Raw genomic sequence first — 22,047 nt, forward strand, 5'->3', positions numbered from 1 at the left:
GACAGAATTTTCCGGGCAGAAATACGGTTGTCATAGAGATGGATTTTTTTTTTTTGTTTTTTTTTTTTTTTTGAAAAAGAGAAAAATAAACAAAGCAAATAGTTATGTTTGTCCGTATGTAAGCATAATGTTACTGATAAATATATATATATATATATATATGTATATGTATGTTATGTAAGGGTAAACAAGTCTTAAAAGCTAGCAAGCTTTACTAGATGCTTGTCTTTGCATATAAAATATTTACGCAGTCAGTGATAAAATCATTACAGTTCAACTTTCTCTGTACTTAAGTGGAATCTAATGGTGACAACAATAAAAAAAGCTTTGTTCACCTCAGGGATAATCCTAAATAAAGTTTTTTTTTTTTATTTCTTCTCCATTCGTTATGTACTCTACTTTAAAAGTAAACTTAAGCGGACATATGAATGATATAACTGTTTGACGGAATAATATTAACATGAGCTTAAAGGGCTCTTTTGGGCATCTTACTGTTATATGGACTGATACTTTTAACAAGAATTTAAATTGTTTGCATTTCATTAACATATACGTTACTAATTGTTAGTTAAATTATTGCGGTTAAATTTTTACTTGCAGTGAAGAAATTCTTTTAACTGTTTGCCTATGATTTCTTCATTTCATTTTATTAACCTCATGCAGTTATATTGTAAGTGCATATCTTGAAATAGATTTGCTGTTAAATGTATATTAAATTGATTATAATTTCAATTTAATTTCTATTGAAAGCGACTCTGGCTCATATTAATTGAAATTTTATTATTGAAAGGCAGTTAAGTATTTAAGTATCTTGTCTGCAAATATTTGGTTAAAATCAAGGAAGTCGTTACATATTTAACAGTTAATTGGTCAACTCTAGCACTTAATTTCCAAGGCAACAATATTTGTTTATATCTACTCTGTATTGCTCTCTTTTTGAATGGCTTGATTGTTGCTCTCCTTTATTAAAGATAATTGAATCACTTCAATCCCGTAACGTAGCATTAATTTCCGTTTACAAAAAAAATGTGCCAGCAGATCAAAGCTCTTTATTTCGCTAAAAAATACGCTGAAGGAATTATCTACTCGTAGTCGTATTATTAATAAGTAGTGATGTTCAAGAGAGCGGAAGTTCCTTTTCGCTTTTCCTTTTTCTGCTGTTGGCTGCTGAGAAATCTATAGCGTCAATGTCATGGCCTTCTTTGAACAACAAAAAATCAGTCAATCGCAAACACTCGAAATCTATTCCTTTTTTTTTTTTTAAATAAGTTTTCCTTTATCCGAAATTATGGTTTACATAAACTATATTATTTTTCTCTAAAGCGAAAGTCATATCTCTACTATATGGATGTCTTAATATTACATGAAATCATCGGAAGTAGAGAGATAGAGAAATATCTGCATCGCATACATTTTGTTTGTCTGAAAATATGCTTTGCATTTTGTTGTATTTCCTTTTTCTTTTTTTTTATGTTGCAAAAATATTTGATATAAACATTGAAAGTTGTTGCTGTTATCTACAATAAAGTTAACTTTCATCAGGAAATACGATTTACATGGTATTCTGTTCTTGTCCGAAAATATGCTACACAAAACTCGATCTTGTAAAATGCAAGACAACCTATCCCTATTATATAAAGCAATAAATTATTTTTTCGAAACTATTTTTTCTTTTTTTAATTTTCTGTTTGTTTCCTGTCCTTTGCTTTTTTTTTTTTGTTGTTGTTCCCTGTGCTTTTAATACAAGAAAAAAAACACCTCTTTTTGGTGTTATACCATTTTCTTTCTTTAAAAATATGATAAAATTGTGGGTTTTTTTTGTGCGAAATCTTTCATTGCTCTAAGAATTCGGATCAGACGGAAGAATTTTGCTATGAAATAACTTCAAAATAATTTCAAAATAATATCACAATATAATGCTAAAATATTTACTTGAGAACAATGCATAGACAATTTTAGCGGGTTCAGCGTGTGTGAGTAATTGTCCTCACGAACATGATAAAATTTTCTTATATTTACATAAGATATCTTATAAGGGAATAAATTGTGGAATATTTTCTAGGCAAATGCCGATCGCATTGGGAACAAGTGGGAAGTTGAACAAAATATTGATTAAAATTCAGTATAATACGCTTAAAAACTATTTATTAGGTGCATCCGTAAAAACGTCTAATGTGCAGTCGAACGCGCGATTTCAAGATATGACAGCTACCTTAAAGCCTATCTACGTGCCCACACACATGACTTTATAGAACTTTTGGAAATAAAATTTTCGGATTCCTTCATGTGAGGGATTCAATTAACAAATTTCTGCTACTTTGCTGCTAATTACAGCAAATGCATGAATTTTAATATCTTATATGTCTGCATGCATGTGTGTGCCTGAATATTTGCTCCTGCTCCTGCTCCTGCTCTTGCTACTGCTTAATATTTATGCCTCTTAAGCATGTTATTGAACATCTGGGCGGTCTTGTTTTCTTGTAAAATCATTCATTGCATATGTACATAGATGCATAGATCCTACTTACATCCATTATTGTATTAAATTCATTATTATTGCTGCTGCTAATAATATTGTTGTTGCTATTCTCTTTATATTGTTGTTGTTGCTTTTCTTGTTGTTCAATGGTTTTCTTATACTTGGCGTTAAATACATTCTGTCTATCGTTAAGACGCTGCAAGCGCTTTTCATTTATGTTATCTGCAAATGAACAAACAAACAAACAAACAAAGACATAAATCTTAAGAAAATTGTAAAAGAAAACAAACTTAAAGAAAACTATATTTCATTGTCACTACCGAAAATTCGTATAATGCACAATCAATGCCTTGTGAAAATTCGATTAAAACATTCCTTTCATTCCTTTCATTCCTTTCAGTATTCCAGTATTGTTTTTAGCAAACTCTACGCTATTGATTGCCATCCGTATGTAGCTAATCAATATGGAAAACTGATTTTCACAATCGTATCAATCAATTACCACAAACCAATTGTTGGTTATTCGGTACATTCTTTTTCTTTTTCCGCCACAAAAAACAAGAATAAATTAATGTCGTCGTTTCATACGCGCGATGTGATTAAACGAAACAACTTAAGCAAATTTATTCCTTTTTAAAGCTATGCTTAAGTTCATAAGAAGATAATCAGTCGTATCAATTACGGTTACTAGGATCACTACCTTTTAATTACTTTGCAAGTTTTAGGAAATTTGGATAACCTAAGATATGCTTTCAAATATAACTGAATTAAATCTTTAAATAATCAATCGCAAGTATGAGGATATATTCATCTTATCATTTTGTTTGTAGCCCGGAAAAAAAAAAAACCTAGTAAGCATAAAAGACCGATTGGACCGATTTGGGACTTTGAATCACACCATTTAACCTTTGGCACCAGCTGCACTCTGCCAAATCGTCTACCTGTCTGAACTGTTCATCCATCTCGCCTCGTTACCCAATCACCCATTGGCCTCTTCTTACTTCTGTGTATGTCTTTGCGTAAGACCACAAAGAATGGAATAAAAATTGAAGAAATGGCCATCAAGGGCGGCGCCACACTACACAAAGGTCTGCTAGCTGCGTTTTAACGTGAATAAGATTTGTTTAAAATAACACATTCTAATAACACATTCTATGAACGGCTGGCTAAGTTAGAAAAGGCTTGCGTGTGTGTGTGTAGAACCACGTTCCAGGGGTTGGGGCATTTTTGAATGCGTAAAGACTTGAGCTTAAAATGGTCTCGAAACTATTCTCTCTCGATAATTTTGCTAGTTTTTGCCCTTACGTCTCCAGAATATATTTTAGTCATTGAATTGTTACTTAGCATCCCCTGTTCATGTTTCTTGAAGCGACTCCAATGGCACAAAGGATGGCATTGAAAGAAGCTATGACAGACATATTTACTAGGGACCCTTTAGAATGAAAATGTTAGTAGGAAAATATCATGAGCCACTGGAAACTTATAAAAAAGGCATCGAGTTCAACTTTTAACCTTGATGAGCGTACTTTTATACTTTTGACAAACGTGTGAGATGAAAACATATATATATGATGATTTATATCATCATAAATGTATTGTATAAAAGATTTTTTGAATTAAATAAAATACTTTCTAATTACTCTTCTAATAATCTGTACTGGCCATCAATAAGCGCGATCATTAAGTTACTTGGACGTCATTACATAAAATTCTTCCTTAAGTTTATTTATCCTTTCCTTTTCAATGTTGAAAATTTATTTATTATCGTTCGTCTGATCCTCTACTTTTTTTTCTCTTCCTTTAATAAATATTATTATTTTTCATTTATTGTTGTTGTATACTTTAGCGGTTTTATAATCAGCTTAGCATTTAATCGAATCAATACTTTTCCACTCATTGTTCTCCGCATTACTAGCAAACTTTACTCGCTCATTTCAGCTTTGCTTTCATTCTTCATGAAAATTTATTGTCCTCTTCTATCAAAGTTTCTCCTGCTGCGGGTTATAAGGATGTTGTTTCACATAATTTCTTAATGCGTTCAAAAGAGTATATATATACTGAATATATACTTATATATACATATATATGTATATATATATATTGATAATGAGCAAAAAATAATCGCTTGTTTTCAAACTTTGTTGTTGTACTCGAAGAATATGACTATGACTTATAGAAGAAATCCAAAGAAGTATAAGCGAACTTATTGGTGCGTTGGATTACATTTAAGTTATCGGCATTTGGCTTTACTTTCTCGCCCGATTAATTGCTTTTTATCACAGCTGCCATCAAATATTGGCAATAAATTAATTTCGTAATTCTCTTTGCAACATCTGCAATGAGGCATTTTTAAGACTTATAAAGCATTTTTACTTCGCTGATGAATTTTGATTGATTTTTACAAATACTATTAAGAAATAACGTCATACAATGTTCAGTTTTATTTACAAAAATTTACAAATACTCATCAGAAATCGCATAAAGTATATACATTTTTTGATCAGCGTAAAAAGTCCGTCCGTCCGTCCGTTCATTTCTGTGAATTAAGAAGGCAAGCTCAAACTTGATCGCAAGTGGATGAGTACTGGTCGAGTCGAAAATAGTGTCATGCTTCGACAATAGTGTCATGCTATTCATAGTAGATATTACCGTAAGTGAAACAAATAGGAATAGGTGTGCTATTCCACTCATAATGTACAAAAATTATAACAAGTGGTCTATGATATTTATTCTCCAAGTCCAGCTGAGACCTTCAAATGATCTATTGCCTGTTGCTTTGCACTTCTATGATATTTGTTAGACATTGGATGTCAAAGGTTCGCCTTAACTTCCTTTTTTTCTGATTTGCAAAAGTTTTCAAATCGTATATATCATATATGTATGTGCAACCGTAAATAAATTGAAAATGTTACCATGAATTTATGTTCTACACTCTATGCTAAAATTCTGATTTATTCGAGCACTAAACTAAAACATAATAAATTTATCAATGTTTTTTTTTTTTTTTTAATTGACTTCAAAATAATTCTATTACTCGTCAGTACTGGAATCCGTTGTTTTTGCATTTTTCATAAGCGGATTTCAATGAGCTAATTATGGTGACGCCTTTATCGCGTTTAATATATTTTTCATTGTGTTTTCATTTGGGTTCACGAGATAATAGCCAAAATCTACAAAGTCTATTTTATATGATTTTTAAAAAAAAAAATAATAATAATAGTAGTCCAGGCCGACGTTTCAGCTGCTACGCAAGACAATAAATATAATTTCTTTTGCTCCATGCGTTCTCTATAAGAATATCTAAAGGTTTGTGCTAAGGTGCACACATCCCATCGTATATCAAATTTACCGAAGCTTTGTTAGCTCTGGGAAACACATTGAGAAATTCATAAAGTATATGACATAATGACATGTAATAGTTCCGTTTATATAAATCAGTCTCTCTGTCTCTAATCCCGACATCAAAGCAAACGTTGTCCTCTTGCTTATTATGCTGCGAACTGTATTAGAAACAAAATAGTGTTTAGGCAATATATCGTACGGTAAGTGGCGTACGACTCAGAGCTGCTTTAGTTGTGCTCATTGGTCAATTCATCTTTCCGTTCAAAACATAGCGCAGATCGGCGTAATAAACCTGTAGCTAAAACTTGCCTCGCCCTCACCAGAGAGGAGATGCGACCATAACGTATCTCGTCTAGTACTCGGGGACTTAATATTCCTCATGGCAACGTGTGCGCCGACTTCGGTACCGTATGTTGCGAGGATTATTAACCTCGGGGAGTTTGAGTGTTTCACACTCCGTTTGGCATCGGTCACCGTGGGGTTAAACCTTCACGGTAGTGTGCCCACGTTAAACCCTCAGAAACATCTGTAGCTAAAGCCGTAAAGCTTAATGGATGTGTTTTTTGTTTCGTGTAAGGATCTATCAAAACATCAAACAAAGCTTACTAAAGTCTGATCGGCCTATTAATCATCCCGATCGTCTAAATTGTTAGATGGGTTTTTCGGATTTCACGGCGAACGATTTTTTCCGATTGTGTTTAATTACTTTTGCTTTCCTTGTCTTCAAAAGTGTTTTATTGTGCGGCTGCATACTTTTTGTGTACAAAGGTATTATGGCTCATGTATTTAAGTTTGCAAGTCTTCATAAATTTATTGCTGTTTGTTTCTGATTCACGTATAAGAATACGCGCGTGCATGTATCTTTTAGTTATATATTTTTTAAGTTAATAGAACTTTTATTCGTTTGGAGTAGGTAAAGATGGTTTTTCTGAGTCTTACTTTTCATATCTCAATTACGTATAACTATCATTGTTGTTGTTGTTGTTGATGTTGTTACTCTCAAATTACTTATTCAATTTCACAGGTATATAATGGAAAATTTATTGCTCTTCATGTTGTTAGTCATTTTCGATTTCATTTGTTTTTGTATTCATCACTCGGAGGTTTAAGGTATACACGTTTCGTTAATACGTTTGAAACGGGCAAAAAAGAAGGCTTGAGAGACCATTCCAAAAGTAAAAATATTATTGATCGATATCGAGTGTAAATGAATCTAACGGACATACTTATGTCCGTCTGTGCAGGCATTCTCTTTGTTGTAAAAAAAATTTTAAAAAAAATAAAAATTTTATTTGGAGAAAAAAAAAACACATTTTAAGTTCTTGTACGCTGCTTGGTAATGGAAATGCCTCAAATCGGTCAAAGAATATATTTGTAGGGTAACATAAGACATGAAGACAGTCGTGCTGTCCGAAAATTTTAAAGCATATCTCATAAACTAAGGGTAATTCAACTGTATATGTACAGTATATATACAGTGTCTGTCCATAATTACTGCAGCCGCTCAAAGGTGTAAAGTAATCGAATATCATTTTTTTGCCGTGGTGTGTGTAAAAGATTCGGCCACAATACAATCTTAATTCTTTGATTTGATTTCTCTTTAGCTTAGCCTTTGTGCTTGTCAAATGCACGTAAACAATAACAAATTCTATTTTGATATTAATAATAAAAGGTATGAAAATTCAATTTCACTGTTCTATTATGTCTGAAACAAAAAAAAAAAATAAATAAATAAATTTATAAATTGAAATATTTTGATTTTTATTTTCATATTTCAAATACGTTTTTTTTTAAAGACAGATTGCTATCTGAAAAAGTATTAAAAAATGCAAATGACGATTGAAGCCAGCAAAGGATAAACTAAGTAGTGTCTAACAGTCCGTCGTATATGAACTTAATGAAGTGCAATCTTAATTAATTTAATCATGAAATTTTTGGGTAGGCATGGCCGCCATCAATTCAGCGCGTTGATACTAGATTCATGCATGCTAGTGTTTATTGCGTATTCTTTAATACAAGCATCACAACGATGAAACTTGTAATGTCGCACTCGTCAACGGGATGACTCCGATTATGTGTTTTAGATAAGTGTACTAAATCAGCCAAAATCCAGATTTTTTACCCTTCATATAGATACGGACAGACGGAATGACAAAACTTAATTAATTAACCTTGTGTCCGATGATCTAACTATGTTTTCTCATTAGAGAAAGCCATGCCTTTTCTTACTACATTTGTTGCGCCTTTCTAACTAATTTGATACTCTTGCGGGCAATAGACATAACAAAATAAATGCTTACGGTTGTCTGATGACTTGCAATGTCACCATAATGTTGCCCAGAAAACGGCCAATAGTCAATAATGTATATTTCGAAGCATCACAAAAGCAATACCAAAATTAATGACTTGACTATCGCTATCTGTTGGTACAGATAGAGAACATTATGATTATCAGAAATTTTAGTTCATCGTTTAGGAGTTGTAAGCATTAATGGCCAAAACGTTAAGTGCTTCAAATGAAACTCGTAGTGATAGTTTGTTGCTAATGTTCGCAGGACAGTTGTGCGTTAAATAATTACATATATATATGGAAAATTTCAGCTTTCTAGCGTAAGTTTCATAGTATCGGAAAATTTTTAATAGGAGTCGATAGAGGAGAAGATATTTAACTTGACTTTGAATTTTACCCGCAATTTTTGCATTTTAATTTGCTGCTAATTCACTCCCAACTGACTGATTGTATTAAATTAAAAACATTCGTTAAGCCTTTTTTACGTAACAGTACAATACATGAAATAGTTATTCCCCCTCGAGCCTTTAAGAGATTATGCAATGATATATTTGTTATTGTTGTTGTTGTTTTTTATGTCATCGTTGCACTACTTAATCAACTAATACCACGAACCGTAAGAGAAGAGTGATGTATGCCTTATACCGAAGTGTTTGAGATCTACTTCAGTGTTTCTCTTTTCATCGTAGAAAACATTGCAAAAATTATTGAAAATATTAAGTATTAAGTCCATGTATGGCTCCGCTATCGAAAGAAGAAGAACGAGCTGATGTGCGTGTTTATTGTTTTTTTTTTCGAGTGGAAAAAGTGAGAGTTAAAATTTGCCCCGAGACATTAAGAAGACGTACAGCTTGTGTACGAAAGAAAGTGCGTTTTGTTTCCGAAAAAGCAAGAATGCATTGCACACTCATAAAACAACTGCCCTAACTGATCATTTCAGATATAAGGCATTTAAGATTTTGTTATCAACAATCTTACAATCGAAACTGTCCTTGTCGACTCATCATTGCTTCAATCGTTCCCAACCAATCGTTCCATTGGACGATAATTTTACTAAGTGATGCCTTCTATATGCTATATGTTATCAGTTACTTGCTACTTTCCGTTGACAAATTTCGAAATGTTAACTGCTTCTTGTTATTTGCTCCATCCTTTTTGCTACGCGCCTCGTCGTCTTCAATTACTTTTTTCCGTTCTCACAAGCGGCTTAGGGAGTAAAACCATTTAGAAATTTCATATTACTAGAGAGGTGCTAAGCTAGAGAGTAGTTATCCAATTTTCATTTCACTGCAAGTTAGGCGCTCAGCTGTGATTCACTTGAAACGAGTTTTGGAACTGAACAACTGAGAAGTAAAGGTAAATTAAAGGTAGTACGTCACGTATTCTCGCTTGTCAAAACTATACCTGTACATGACTGAAGCGTACTTTTCTACGCGCGTTGCAAATAATTTACTAGAGCTAATGTATTCCCTATAGTTTTTTAAAAAAAAAAAAAAAAAAAAAAACAAAAAAAAAAACGGAAAAAAGTTAAATATAAAATCTAGATTATCTATCATACATAAACGCTTTGCCGAGCTTAAATGCTCAGAGTAACATTTTCAGCATTTTGTTGTTGTCATTTTTTCATGCAGGATTAAAATAAAGCAAAATTAACTACCAAAATGCATAAATGAATTTAATTTCTCCAGACGTCATCATCATCATCATCATCATCATCAAGGGACAAAGCATGTATTAATGTAATGACAGTGTTGAGAACAACTAAAGGCTTGATCGGCTTAGAACTAAGGGATTCGACTATTAGTAATGTGCACTTGTCGTTTGTTCGAAGAATTTTTAGTAGTCGCTTAAGTAAAATTAAAAAAAAAAAACTCTTAAGTTCACTCCTTAGCTGAGAATAATGATATTTCACAATGAGAATAATTTACCGAAACAAAGAAGTCCCATATTAACGAGGAAGTGAAGGAAAAAACTCAAGAAAGAAAATTTCAATTTTCCATTTTCATACTATTTACTGACTTTCAGATATCCACTGGAGCATGAATGATGACTATTTCCGATTTGTTCCCCACGGTACTTAAGTCTGTCTTACTTTTATCAATTAACGTTCATATGAATTCGCGTAAGCATATGTGTGTACATATGGACGGATCATTTCAAAAAATTGAAATGAATCTTTATGCAGAGTAAATATTTCATTTTAATGAAAAAAGCTCTATTTATTACATTATTAATACATTACATTTAATAATCCTTTAATAGAGGATTTTATCTCAAATATTTCATTGTCATCGTCAGCCCTACTGCGCTAATTAATGCTTTTATAAGAGATTTTTATTTATTTATTTATTTTTATTTTTTTCTACTTCATTTTTCTCTTTGCGGTATTCAGTCTTTTTCTCCTGTAGAAATGTAAGCGCATTAGCCCATGTCATTGTTTCCAAATAATGTCACTGACATTATGTAAATGCGTTTCATGTTGTTAAAAAATTAAACTCTCACCGATTCAATATTAAGAAAAAAAAAAAAAAAAACTTTGATAGTATCTGACTCCTTTAGTTGATTTCATGCCACGATTCTTATACTCACCACTGAAGGCTGACGGTACAACTCATTTTATTTATTTGTTTTTTCGTAATATATGTAACAGCCCAAAGAATATATATTCTTGATTGGCATAAAATTCCGGGCTGATTAAGTCATGTCTGTCCGTCTGTTTGAAGTTTGTTGTTGGTGCTCTTCTAGTTGCAAAAAAATGAAGATACCGACTTCAAAGTTAATAGAAACGTTGGAAATCTTTGCACGCAAATTGGTATTGAAAATGGGCCAAATTGGTTAGAGGAGAAGCCGGCAGTGGAGTATAAACTGAAGGCATCTCCATTTTTTGTAACAAAAATATGTAGACCTTTGCTCGTTACTCGGAAATTATTACAGTTCGAAGACTGAAATTTTCCACATTGGCTTTACGAAGCACTCTACGCTTTATGTGGCAGATTATTTACCTCTTTAATAATAGCAGCGAGAATGCAAAAAGCATAGTGATGGGTATGTGAGATTCGGCCCCCACCAAATATAACTTTCGTAATTTTCTTCTTTTTTGTTTTTTGGGTTAACATTAAAGTGGCAGTGAAATGACTTCATGCAGAATGGCATTAAAAGAAAATACATTTAGCTGTACTTTAACCGATAACGAACCATTATATAATTAAAATCGTTAATTGTTCAATCGAATACTCAAACACAGGCTCTCATCCTTGTACTCGTGGTGATGCCTATGTAGGATTTTCTTTAAATTGACTGGAAATAATTGTCAATTGAACCTTTATTGAATCCAGATCAGTTGTGACGGGCATAGAATGCAAATTGCCTGTGATCTCTTCCACAGGACATCATTCGAAATTTTCTACCAAATACACGTCGCCTTGTTTTGCTTCGAATAAAAGCATTTGTTGAGGCCCCTTCGCTATGATCATTTCTTGTTTATAGGCTCAAGCATATTTCATGTTCTGAAGTAATTGAAATATGGAGGAAGAGAAGGAAAAGAACTGAGAATTAAATAAAAATTTTCTAAAATGCTTGGGGACAAATTCGTTTTAAACTTTCAATCCACAATATCCGATTTCGAATATGTTTTCTAAGAAAAGCTGAAAGTAATACTTGACTATCGAAAGATCAAAAATATCTGGCCGCAAAGATTACAGTGGAAGATTAAACGTATTTTACTTGTTTGTATATGTAATTTTGTAAAGACAACAGTAATACGAATCGTTTTCTTTCCCTTCCTTTTCTCGTACACTGTCTTTCAGGTAGATCGTCTACTTGTACGCGTAAAAATAAATACAAAATAATGAAAATGATCATAATGAAGAAGAGTCAGAACAGAGAGAGAAAGAGAGAGAGAGAGAGAGAGAGATCCTTCTATAAATTAACTAACACTTAATATAAAGTAAAAAAGTACAGACTTCACTCTCGCAACATTTCCCAAAACGTAAAGAAAAATATGTCTGAAGTGCAAGAATTGTTCACGTCGGAAGAAATTGACCTCTGGTACCTATTCTTACAAGAGAAACGTTTTCTATGTCAAAGGCCCATAACTTGTTTCTTTTTTTTTTCTTTTTGGATCTTAATTCTGCTGATGAAAAATTCATCATTATCAGAAGATTGAATTTATCAGGTGGTAGTATATTATATAGTAGATAAACCTTGTGCAAGGTATTGGGAAATCGAGCTTGACTGACCGTAGCCGTTTGACTTAATTTGCATAACGTAATTTAACCAAAATTGTTTTACAAATATTGCAATAAGAGAGAGAGAGAGAGGGAGAGAAAGAGAGAGGGAGAGAGAGAGAGATTTTTTCAACTCACCTTTACATGGGCAGAAACCTTTGCATGCGATCCGTATAGATGTTGAATGAATGCAATTGTGGTAATCTAATCTGCATAACGATGAATAAGTTCGGTTATCGTTGCCACATAAAAATGTCGGTTTCGCGACAGGACATGGCTTGCAATTGCTGTCCGTTATCCATTGAAGTTTGTTTCAAAAAATGCCAAAATGCCAACATCATAGTTGTCATCATCATTATTAGGAATATTAGCAGCGTCAACAATAGCAACATCGTGTAGCAAGCAAAACGACGGAAAAAAAATAGGGAGAAAAAAAAGAGAGAAGGATATAATGAAATTAATATTTTGTGTTTTCGTTAATATTTTCATAGAATTTATAATATTTGAAAGATGAGCAGCGCGTAGCTGATAGGAGGAGTGGAAATCTCTTTGATTGTTATAAGAATTTCTTTTTTTTTTAGGGCGACAAGTATTTTCACTAAATTAATTATTCTTTTATACGTCATGTAAACCCAATGAATTTAAATTTCTGTTGTTTTTTCTCCCCGCTTTCTCTTATTTTCATTTGTATCATAAATTTTCGTATAATTAATTTGTTGTTGTATTTATTACACAAATTGCAGAGGAAGAGGAAAAAAAAAAAAACAAATCGCTGATTATTATAAAATAATATTCTTTGTTAAATTGCCTTTTTTTTTGTTATGTGAGGTAATCTAAAAGCTTGTCTAAAAAGTAGTAAGCCTATACTAATTCATATAAATTTATAAAATGGAAAAGATTAATATAAACATAAATTGATTAAAGTAAAATGAATGAATAAATGTATGTTGATGTGCTAAAAGCTTACTATTTTTTAGACTTGCTATCTTCATGTAAAACACATGAATCTGAGATTTAATCAGCCATAAAATTTACAACATTTTCTTGTTTTGCGGATGTGCATTCTGTTTAACACATAACAGAAAACAGAGACAATAAGCAAATAATTTAATTAAGTTTACGACAATTCAGTAGCCGGAGTATGTACATATATATTTATATATATACATTTATATATATTTATGTATTTATATGTATGGATTGGATTGTGTAATTAAACTTCTATGTTTTAATAATAATAATAATATAAGAAATAGTAAAAAATCAAAAGAGAAATTTAATAGGATCTCTTTCTTTCGTTGACATTCTTCACAAATTTTTTTAATTGATTTTTAAATGACTATCCTGATGATTTCATTAAAATTCATTCGTTTTTAACGCTTACAATTATTAAGATACAAATTCGAAGAATGAAATTACTTATGTAACAAAAATTTTTTGCTTTGCTTGCATAATTTCATGGAAATAAAAAACCATCTAATGGAAACAAAAACCTATTATCTATGCTCTTGCATAGATAATAGTTCTCAGCCTGAAATCAAATGATTTTGCGTTGGTATTGACCTGTTATCTACCATTTTCCAATAAAGTTCTTTGACTACTAACTCTACAAAATTTCCCGAATACGACTGATCTCTAAGATATTTTATCTTTGATCAGAACGAGCTTGCCTCCGTCTCACCCATAACTTCTGCATTGATTGTTAATGCGCAAATATCTTGCTTGCGAAACGTAACGGGGCAGGTGTGAGGATGTAGCTTTCAAGACGTTGAAAGCGTACTTTTGAGAACGTATCGCTAACATGCTGTACGTACTTCTTTGAAAAAAGCAATCCACCCAAACAACAAAAGTCATAAAAGAAATGATACAAAACTAACCAAGGGCTCAAGCTGATAAACCCCCCCCTGGGATTTCGCTTGCTCACTTAATTGCTTTTCATGGCACCCTCCAGGACAGAAAAAGAGTGCAATCAACGAATTAGAAAATTGTCCTTATAAATCGTACACTAACATAGAACAATTTTACTAAGGCCGTATCCACAACTTAATTGAAAGATCGCGATTCCTGTTACTTTAAGCAAAATGCTTTCTCCATCCATCATTTAAGTATTAAAAGAAAAATCAAGAAGAGCTGGAATGGTGCAACATACATAAATCCTTGATTCATTATTCCCCTCATATAGATAAGTTGGTTCTTTTTCGTCTTTATTGTTTACTTCTAGGACCCAACAGCTTTGTATAACATAAATGTATATAAATTACATCTTCAAATGATAGAAAATTAACATGAATAAGTGCATTGGAACATTGGAAAATAAAATAAAAATGCAAGTCTCCTGTTTAGGCCCTGAAGATTTTCGTAATTCCTCCAAATAGTTAGAATCGATGAGTTTTCCAATAATATTCGAAAGATGACATCATAAGACTCTTTACGGCGTCTTCATTGGGGGGGTTCCCCTCTTTTTCAAAAAAAACCATGGCTTCGGAAAAGAGCTTTGAGAGATTATCAGTTGTTTGGCCTTGGCCTTTTGCCTTATAAATAAGGGCAGTTAATATCAAACCACGAAAATGAGTGATCTTCTTGCTAAGCTTTCGTTTGTATTTTTTATCACAAACAGTCATTATACTTTTTTAAAGACAATTCTTGTTATTCGCTCTACAATAATTTATAAAATGAACGAATTTTCATGAAAATTAATTTTTTGAGCAGTTCTTTACAAATCAAGAAATTTTTTCATGTATCTAGGTGGTGAATTTACGACCTACATGTGCACGGCGAGTGGTGAAGTAAAATCAACAACCCTGTAATATAGAGAGACTTACATTAACCAACACTATTTCGTCAAAGCCTATTCGATAGTGAAAAAATCAAATTATATCTATGGAAAGTAATATGTACTTCTCTTCAACTAAATTCATATATTTATTTGGTAAGTTTCTTTTATAGACAAAGCTTTAAAATCATTGACTTTCATCAATAGTTTTCAACATAAGTGTTTCATGTATTGCAAATAATTCTTTGATACATTTTCGTAGGTATGACGTAACGTTGGCCACGAAAACATGTGTTCTTATAGATTGTAGTTTGGAGGACATTTCTTTCGTAGGTGCATACAGCGAAATTTTCTCATCTCAATACTTTTACAAACTATAAAACAACCAGTTGATGTACTAAGCCTTTAGATTTCGTCCGTTAATGCTTCTTTGCCTTGTGGGAAGCGTTTGCTATTTAAATTACTGGCAGTTCTAACAATCCAAATATATCCATCATAAAAGATGTAGTGGAAATTTCTTTTAAGTTTTATAACTCACAAATGTTTATATCACATATTGATTGCGCATCTAGTACCGGCTGCCTTTTGTTTTAAATAGTTTCAAAGAGCTAGAAAGGTTGTCATCCTAACAATTCAAGCCGAACTTTTCCATTTTCTTCACTTTCTTCTGTTTACTTTTAAAAGATAGAAAAATCTTTTCTATTAAATTTATCAACTTTAACACTCTAACCAATGACTTTGTGTACCTTGCGTTTAGTTTTCCTATTGATAGTAAGGGGTTCACTGGAATTGAAAATTTATCTCAATGAAATTGATTTTTATTGTATCTCTGAACGAAAAATGGCGGTAAGCTAGCTTTATTGTTTTATTTGCCAAATCTAAGAACATCTATCAACGCGAAGTTTTACATCGCTTGAACGATATCGGTGTCTCTTTTTTTTTATTGGGGGGCTTAAAGTTGGAAATATTTGCCTAGTTTAAATAATAAGTTTGAAAGTGGGTCTGATTGTCTTAAATAAACTCGCAATAACAAAGAAAGTGTGAGAAAAAGTAAAAATATCGAATCAATAATGATCAATAGTAATGAATAATTTACCAAATATAGCAGATCGACCCAACATATATATATATATATATACGTAGTTACACACACATATATATGTATATATATATATGTCTATATTTATTTGTTCATGGCTTCAAGAATGTATATAATGTTCGTTTCAAGCTCTGTATAACATTTTCAATTTACCGCTACGTTTTATTTATTTTCGTATACATATGTATATAATAATGTATTCTATTCAAATATATATATATATAAGCACACAAGCGTTTGCTGTAATATAAACAATGCCCGCCTGTCAACGACTTGTGATAAAAGATACCCAATCCTATCATCATATATTTAATCTAAAAAAATAAATAGAATTTAAAGTAAAAATAATGAAAAAGTAAAATAAAATAAAAATTCTCTCTGTACATTGTTCCCTTTTAAAATATAGGTAGATAGAACACCATCTACACACCCACTTGTTCAAAATAAGTATATTGAATAAAATTTGTAGAGAAATCTATACACAAAAGTATTGTGGAATCAATTTATTGTAAAGTTTTCATGAGCAAACAAAAACATGATTTTATCGTTTAGAAAGATTTAACTGCATTGAATGCACCTTTTCTCTAAAATTAAATACAAAATAAAAAAAAAAGGTTCGGTTTAGATCGAATTGTTTTCTACTCACTATCATTAGTTATGTAATGATCGAACGAAAAGATAGTTTATATGATTTCTCTTTTCATATTATGACGATAAATGAAATCATTTTCTAATATTTCGTCTATACTTGCAGCGGCGTATGTAATAAGAAAAAAAAAAATTTGTGTATTTCATCATCGACCATTCCAAGCAAATACATAGGATTTATGGAACTTCTTCCAAATTATGATCAATTGACCAATAACCATTAGGTTTCTAAGGAGCTTAAGGACAATTCTGCCAGGTATTTCGACCTTATTTATTTTATATTTACATTGTCTGAAATTATTTTCTACCAGCACTTGATACATGTTTTATGAACAGATCACGATCCCAGCTGAACCTTTTTTTTTTTTTTGAGCTCGCAAACGAAGGGGACATATGTTAAATTCTACCAGATCTTCTTAATTTTCATTTATCAAAATGGTTTTGCCAATAGCTGACAAACCTACATATTCTCTTGAATTCAAGGTTTCAATCTGATGGAAACTTTGAACGAAATAAAACTGCAGCGAATAGAAAAACGAGTTCTGTTGATGGGAGCTAAAACTTGAGACCCGCTTTCACATTTAAAACAATTTTGCGATTACTTTATATCATTTTCATTGCGTTATTACGCTTATATGTCTGATTCATATTAATTGCAAATATCGACGAGATAAAAATGATTTCTGAATTATCGCTTTGTATATATAGTTAGGTGCGATAAATAAGGAGCACCACCAACTGCAACAAAAAATAAATATATAAATTGATTTGTAGATATTGGTTTAAATATTTTATATTGCAATCAGCTTTGGTTATGTGGGAATATCGAAGAGTAATTTAAATAAAGTTTCAGTGGGAATTTCAGTGGTATTTAACACGTATGTTTAAGTTTCAAATTATTTCATGCCTTGCAAACTATTTGGTAAGTTGATGATGATGTTGCCTGGTTATTTTCAAACAATTGGGAAAAAAGATTAAAAATATTTTAAAAAAATTTATTGTTGTACTTAAATCACCTGAAGAACCAAATAAAAGTCAGCTTCTGCAAATATATTTAAACGACGACGACGCCCTTCATACTTAAACAAAAATTTGTAGTCTTACAAGGTTTTCCTATTGTTTACAAAAAAATCTGAGCAGAAAAATTACAGGAATCGCTGGTCTACTTCTAGGAACATCTATTTGAATCAAATGTTGATCAATGAAAAAAATTTATAATGAACACAAGGAAAGGATTTTATACCAATTCTCTTTATTAGGAAGCCAATGCAAGTAATTAGCGTTACGATGGGCTTTCATGCATGTGGCCTCTCTATGGAGTGTTATGGGATTCATTATCGTTATACATGATAAGAGTTTTCGATGCGAATTCCACTTTTTAAATTGGGTCTGCCTTCCATGATCAAATGCCAAATTCAACTTTCCTAATTGATGTAGCTGTTGAGTTAAAATTGTTTTCACTGCTAGGAATGTGATTTTGTGTGGAAAAACTATCGTTCTCCATAGTACATTGTCCGATTGAATCCATGAATTTCGCTTGTGTCGCCACCTGAGAAAAAAAAATGCGCATTTTCTGAGATAAAGTATTCATTCTCTTCATCCTCTCTTATTTTTGAAGTACTATTTGAGCTTTATAAAATGTGTAAGAGGAAAAACACTTTTTGTCAAAATTATTCCACTTTGCCTATGATTAGATTGCTTAAAAGAGCACGTGATTTGACGTAAACATTGATACAAAAGCTGGATAATTTGCAAACTTATTAAAATGCCAAAAGTAAAAACAATTTTATTAGGTAACCTCAACTTCAGAAAAAAATGAAAAAATGGGCGCACTTGCAATGGAACAAAATGATAATAATAAGTTAATATATTTCTGCAGATAAAACGAAAATTTACAAATTAAGTTAAAAGAAAAAAAATTGAATTCAAACACAGAGAACTAAAAATTCAATTTAAATTTTGAAGAGCTATTTCTAGCATTTCGGCATGCTTTTCAATTCCTTTGAAAAATCCTGTAATATTTCAGGCATAGTATCATAAAGCTTCGCATTTCTTGTTCATTGAAGTGCACTTCTCCACGATTAATCATGAGAATAATCTCAGACAACATCCGGGATAAAAGCTCGATAGCTTGTTCGTCCAGGGCAAGAACTAGATCGCTTATGTTATGGGCTGGTTCGTTCCTTTCTTTAAATCTAGTCTCGGGGTATATCATTTTCGTTTCTTGAACGTACTTCACGCTAAACGTATATATTAAAACGAAAATTTTCCTAAGAAAATAGTTTTTAGAAAATAAGTAATTTTCTTACTTTTTTTTATATTAACAGCTCTCAATATTGTAGTGTCACCTCTTTCGCTAGGAAAAGTAAAGTGATTTTGCTTTTTTTATTTGTACGCAGAGTTGCGAGGTTAGTAAACATTGTGAAGTGCACCTTGCAACCCTGTAACAGAATAATTGCGTTTATAAACACTGGCTTTCCGCGATGTGTTCAAGGAATGTGGCAGAAATGTATAATAAAACTAAAAAAAGTCGACATTGTCTCTATTCAAAAGTAAAATATTTTTACATCAAATTACACGTACGTACAATCTGCATAAAAAGATACCCTTGCTTTGACATGTTTTTATTATTTTCTGATAAGTCTGTCAGCTGATCAGCTGGTAAATTGGAAATTTGAATATTATGGTTAGAATTTCCATGTTCAATGTCGAGAACACAACCAACTTCAGCATGTTAATTAACTGAACAAATGAATTTTACCACCAATATGTCTAACATAACCTATAAGCCAGCATAATTTCATCATTGAAGGTTTTTAAATAACCAATAAATAAATAAAATCAAAAATATATCGAAAAAACTCATCAAATAATTCAAACAAACACTTTGGTGACCAAATTTCTGGAAATAGAGATTAAAATATGATACTGGAGATAAAGGCCTCCTTCCAAACACTTTCTATAAAAAACAAACAAAAAAAAAATGGTGACTTGACCTACTAACTTTTTCTTTCTCTGAAGGGTACATATGTTCAACATATTATTTTGATTAAGCCTGGAAATCGTCGAAGAGTATATTTACCTAAGAAGTGATAGAAAATAATCTCTGAATTGAGGAAGATCTAAGGTTTTAAAAAATTTTTTTTATATAAGAAAGAAAACCTAAAGATCGTATTATATTCAGTTTTAAGAATAATAAATTAAGTGTATTAGATTAGCATTGACAATATGCAAATTTTTCTTGAAAGATAAAAACAAGTGCTTATAATGAGAGAATTGGATTAAATTAGGTCGGGTAATTTCGGATCATCGGTAAGAATTTTTAAAGTTTCAAAAAGTTTATAAAAAAAATTTCATAATAAGCAAACTTTTCACCTTTCGATACCAAAGATCAAGTGTAAAAACGTGAGTAATCTATTTATATTATTATAATAAGCTCATTATAATGACGGAAAAAAGAAACTTTTTTTTTCTTTTAATGACTGATAATGAACTTGCCGTACTTACTAATTTGGCACTTTATATAAATACAGTTCCCAAGAAAAGCGAAAAAGTTTAATCAGTGCAGAGGAAGGCGAACATGCATTTTGAAAAACAAGTAATGGATACGAATTTGAAGCTACTTATACATCCCAATATCAGTTTTTAGGAGAATTTGAAAAGCGGCAACCGCAACCAGAATTAAATGAACATCATTATTACTTGGAAAACTAATTACCAATTGGAAAAAATTGATGCAGTTTATAAGGTATGAGTTACACAAATCTCATTTAAAAAATTGTTCATGGAAATGTCGACTTAACGTCACCATCAGTTGAATATTATTGAGTTAAAGCCGATTTTTACATGTGATGTACATTCTTGAAACTATTTTAAAAAAGAGTTATGCCTTTTTTTTTCTATGTTAAAATTGAGCTTCCAAATATAAAAAACCAACCATAATGTGATAGTAGCGTAAAATCTTATTATACCGGTAAGGATTGTGACACAAGTGATGTTAATATGGAACCAAAGAAGAAAAGTGCATACAAAATCCAGAGAGAGACATCCACAGGTTTTTCTTTCGTTTTTAACTTCTTTCCTGTTTCTTTGACAATGTTCTTTACATTTTTGGCTGAAGAGGAAGAGAATTGAATTCTCACAGTTTCGTTTTTAGTTATAACATAAGCGGCTTTCCTTGATTCTCTTCTCCAGTATTATGACGCATTCGAAATTTAGCTAGTATCTGTTGCGTTGTGTCTTTTCGCTGACCATCTTAAGCAAAGCCTCAGTTAATTTGAATATACGTTTGCTTATTGCGAGTTGCTATTTACATTCTACAAGAATGTATTCGTGTCCACATTCGCTTACCATCAGTTAATTTGAATTGACGTTTGCAAATTGCAAACTGGTTGCAAATTGCATCAAAGGCGCATAGCCTTGAGTCGTGCGGCTACTTTGATCTCATGACTATACCTTTAGTGCATTTCAAGCATCTGGTTCTCTCAAGCATTCATCTAATTGTTAAGATGCGCGCACTTATAATGTAACGAATTGTATGAGTTTTCTGACGAACACAATTTTTTACAATTAGATTGCGTATCTGTATAATTGCTTTAAATTTTTTTTTTGTTTGGAGAAATGCGTACCACTTCCGTTCAGTTATAGATTTTCGCTCATTAATGTAACTTACCAAACGCAGTTTATATTCTGAAAATTAATCAACGTAAATCCACCCCCAACTTTATTTTCATTCTTCAAGATGTTAAAAGTTAAGCCAAAAGGGACGGAAACAGAGAGGAGGTTATCATAATTTAAATTCTTGAATGTTACCGTCTTCTTGTGGAAGTCTTCTCTAAATACGCTACATCTGAAAATATTTGTAAGCGCCTGTGAAAAATTAAAACGCGCATGTTTTACTTCTCATAGCGGACAAACGACTATTAATTTAAAACTTAATACAAATATTTTTTTTTTTCGTTAAAAGCGTACGTAATGACAGGATAATTTTATTATGAGAAAATCTTTTATATTAACATCAACAAACACATCAAGAATCCGCATTAGTTTAAGCTCATGGACAACCAAGATAAGTTTCAAGGCCATTATACTACATTGCTTCTCGTTTTTTAAGCGATAAAATCGATTATTTGCATGTAATTTAACGTGTAAATGTAATGGTAGCGTCAAATTCTCAAGGCGTGTATTAGG

General features: G+C 31.6%; 1 protein-coding gene across 6 annotated transcripts in view; it reads right to left on the minus strand.

Annotated features, from left to right (window-relative positions):
• Positions 1–22,047, minus strand: part of LOC119638049 (proteoglycan Cow) — a 152,417-nt gene that overhangs the window by 11,260 nt on the left and 119,110 nt on the right. For all 6 annotated transcript variants that reach the window (XM_038034640.1, XM_038034639.1, XM_038034641.1 and 3 more), the window contains 2 exons: positions 12,476–12,624; positions 2,529–2,701 (listed from right to left, as the gene is read on the minus strand). In XM_038034640.1, the coding sequence (XP_037890568.1) occupies positions 2,529–2,701; positions 12,476–12,624 (322 nt within the window). The remainder of the gene's footprint in view (positions 1–2,528; positions 2,702–12,475; positions 12,625–22,047) is intronic.

Source organism: Glossina fuscipes, unplaced genomic scaffold (assembly GCF_014805625.2).
Source record: "Glossina fuscipes isolate IAEA_lab_2018 unplaced genomic scaffold, Yale_Gfus_2 62, whole genome shotgun sequence".
In the NCBI taxonomy this organism is placed as follows: Eukaryota; Metazoa; Arthropoda; class Insecta; order Diptera; family Glossinidae; genus Glossina; species Glossina fuscipes.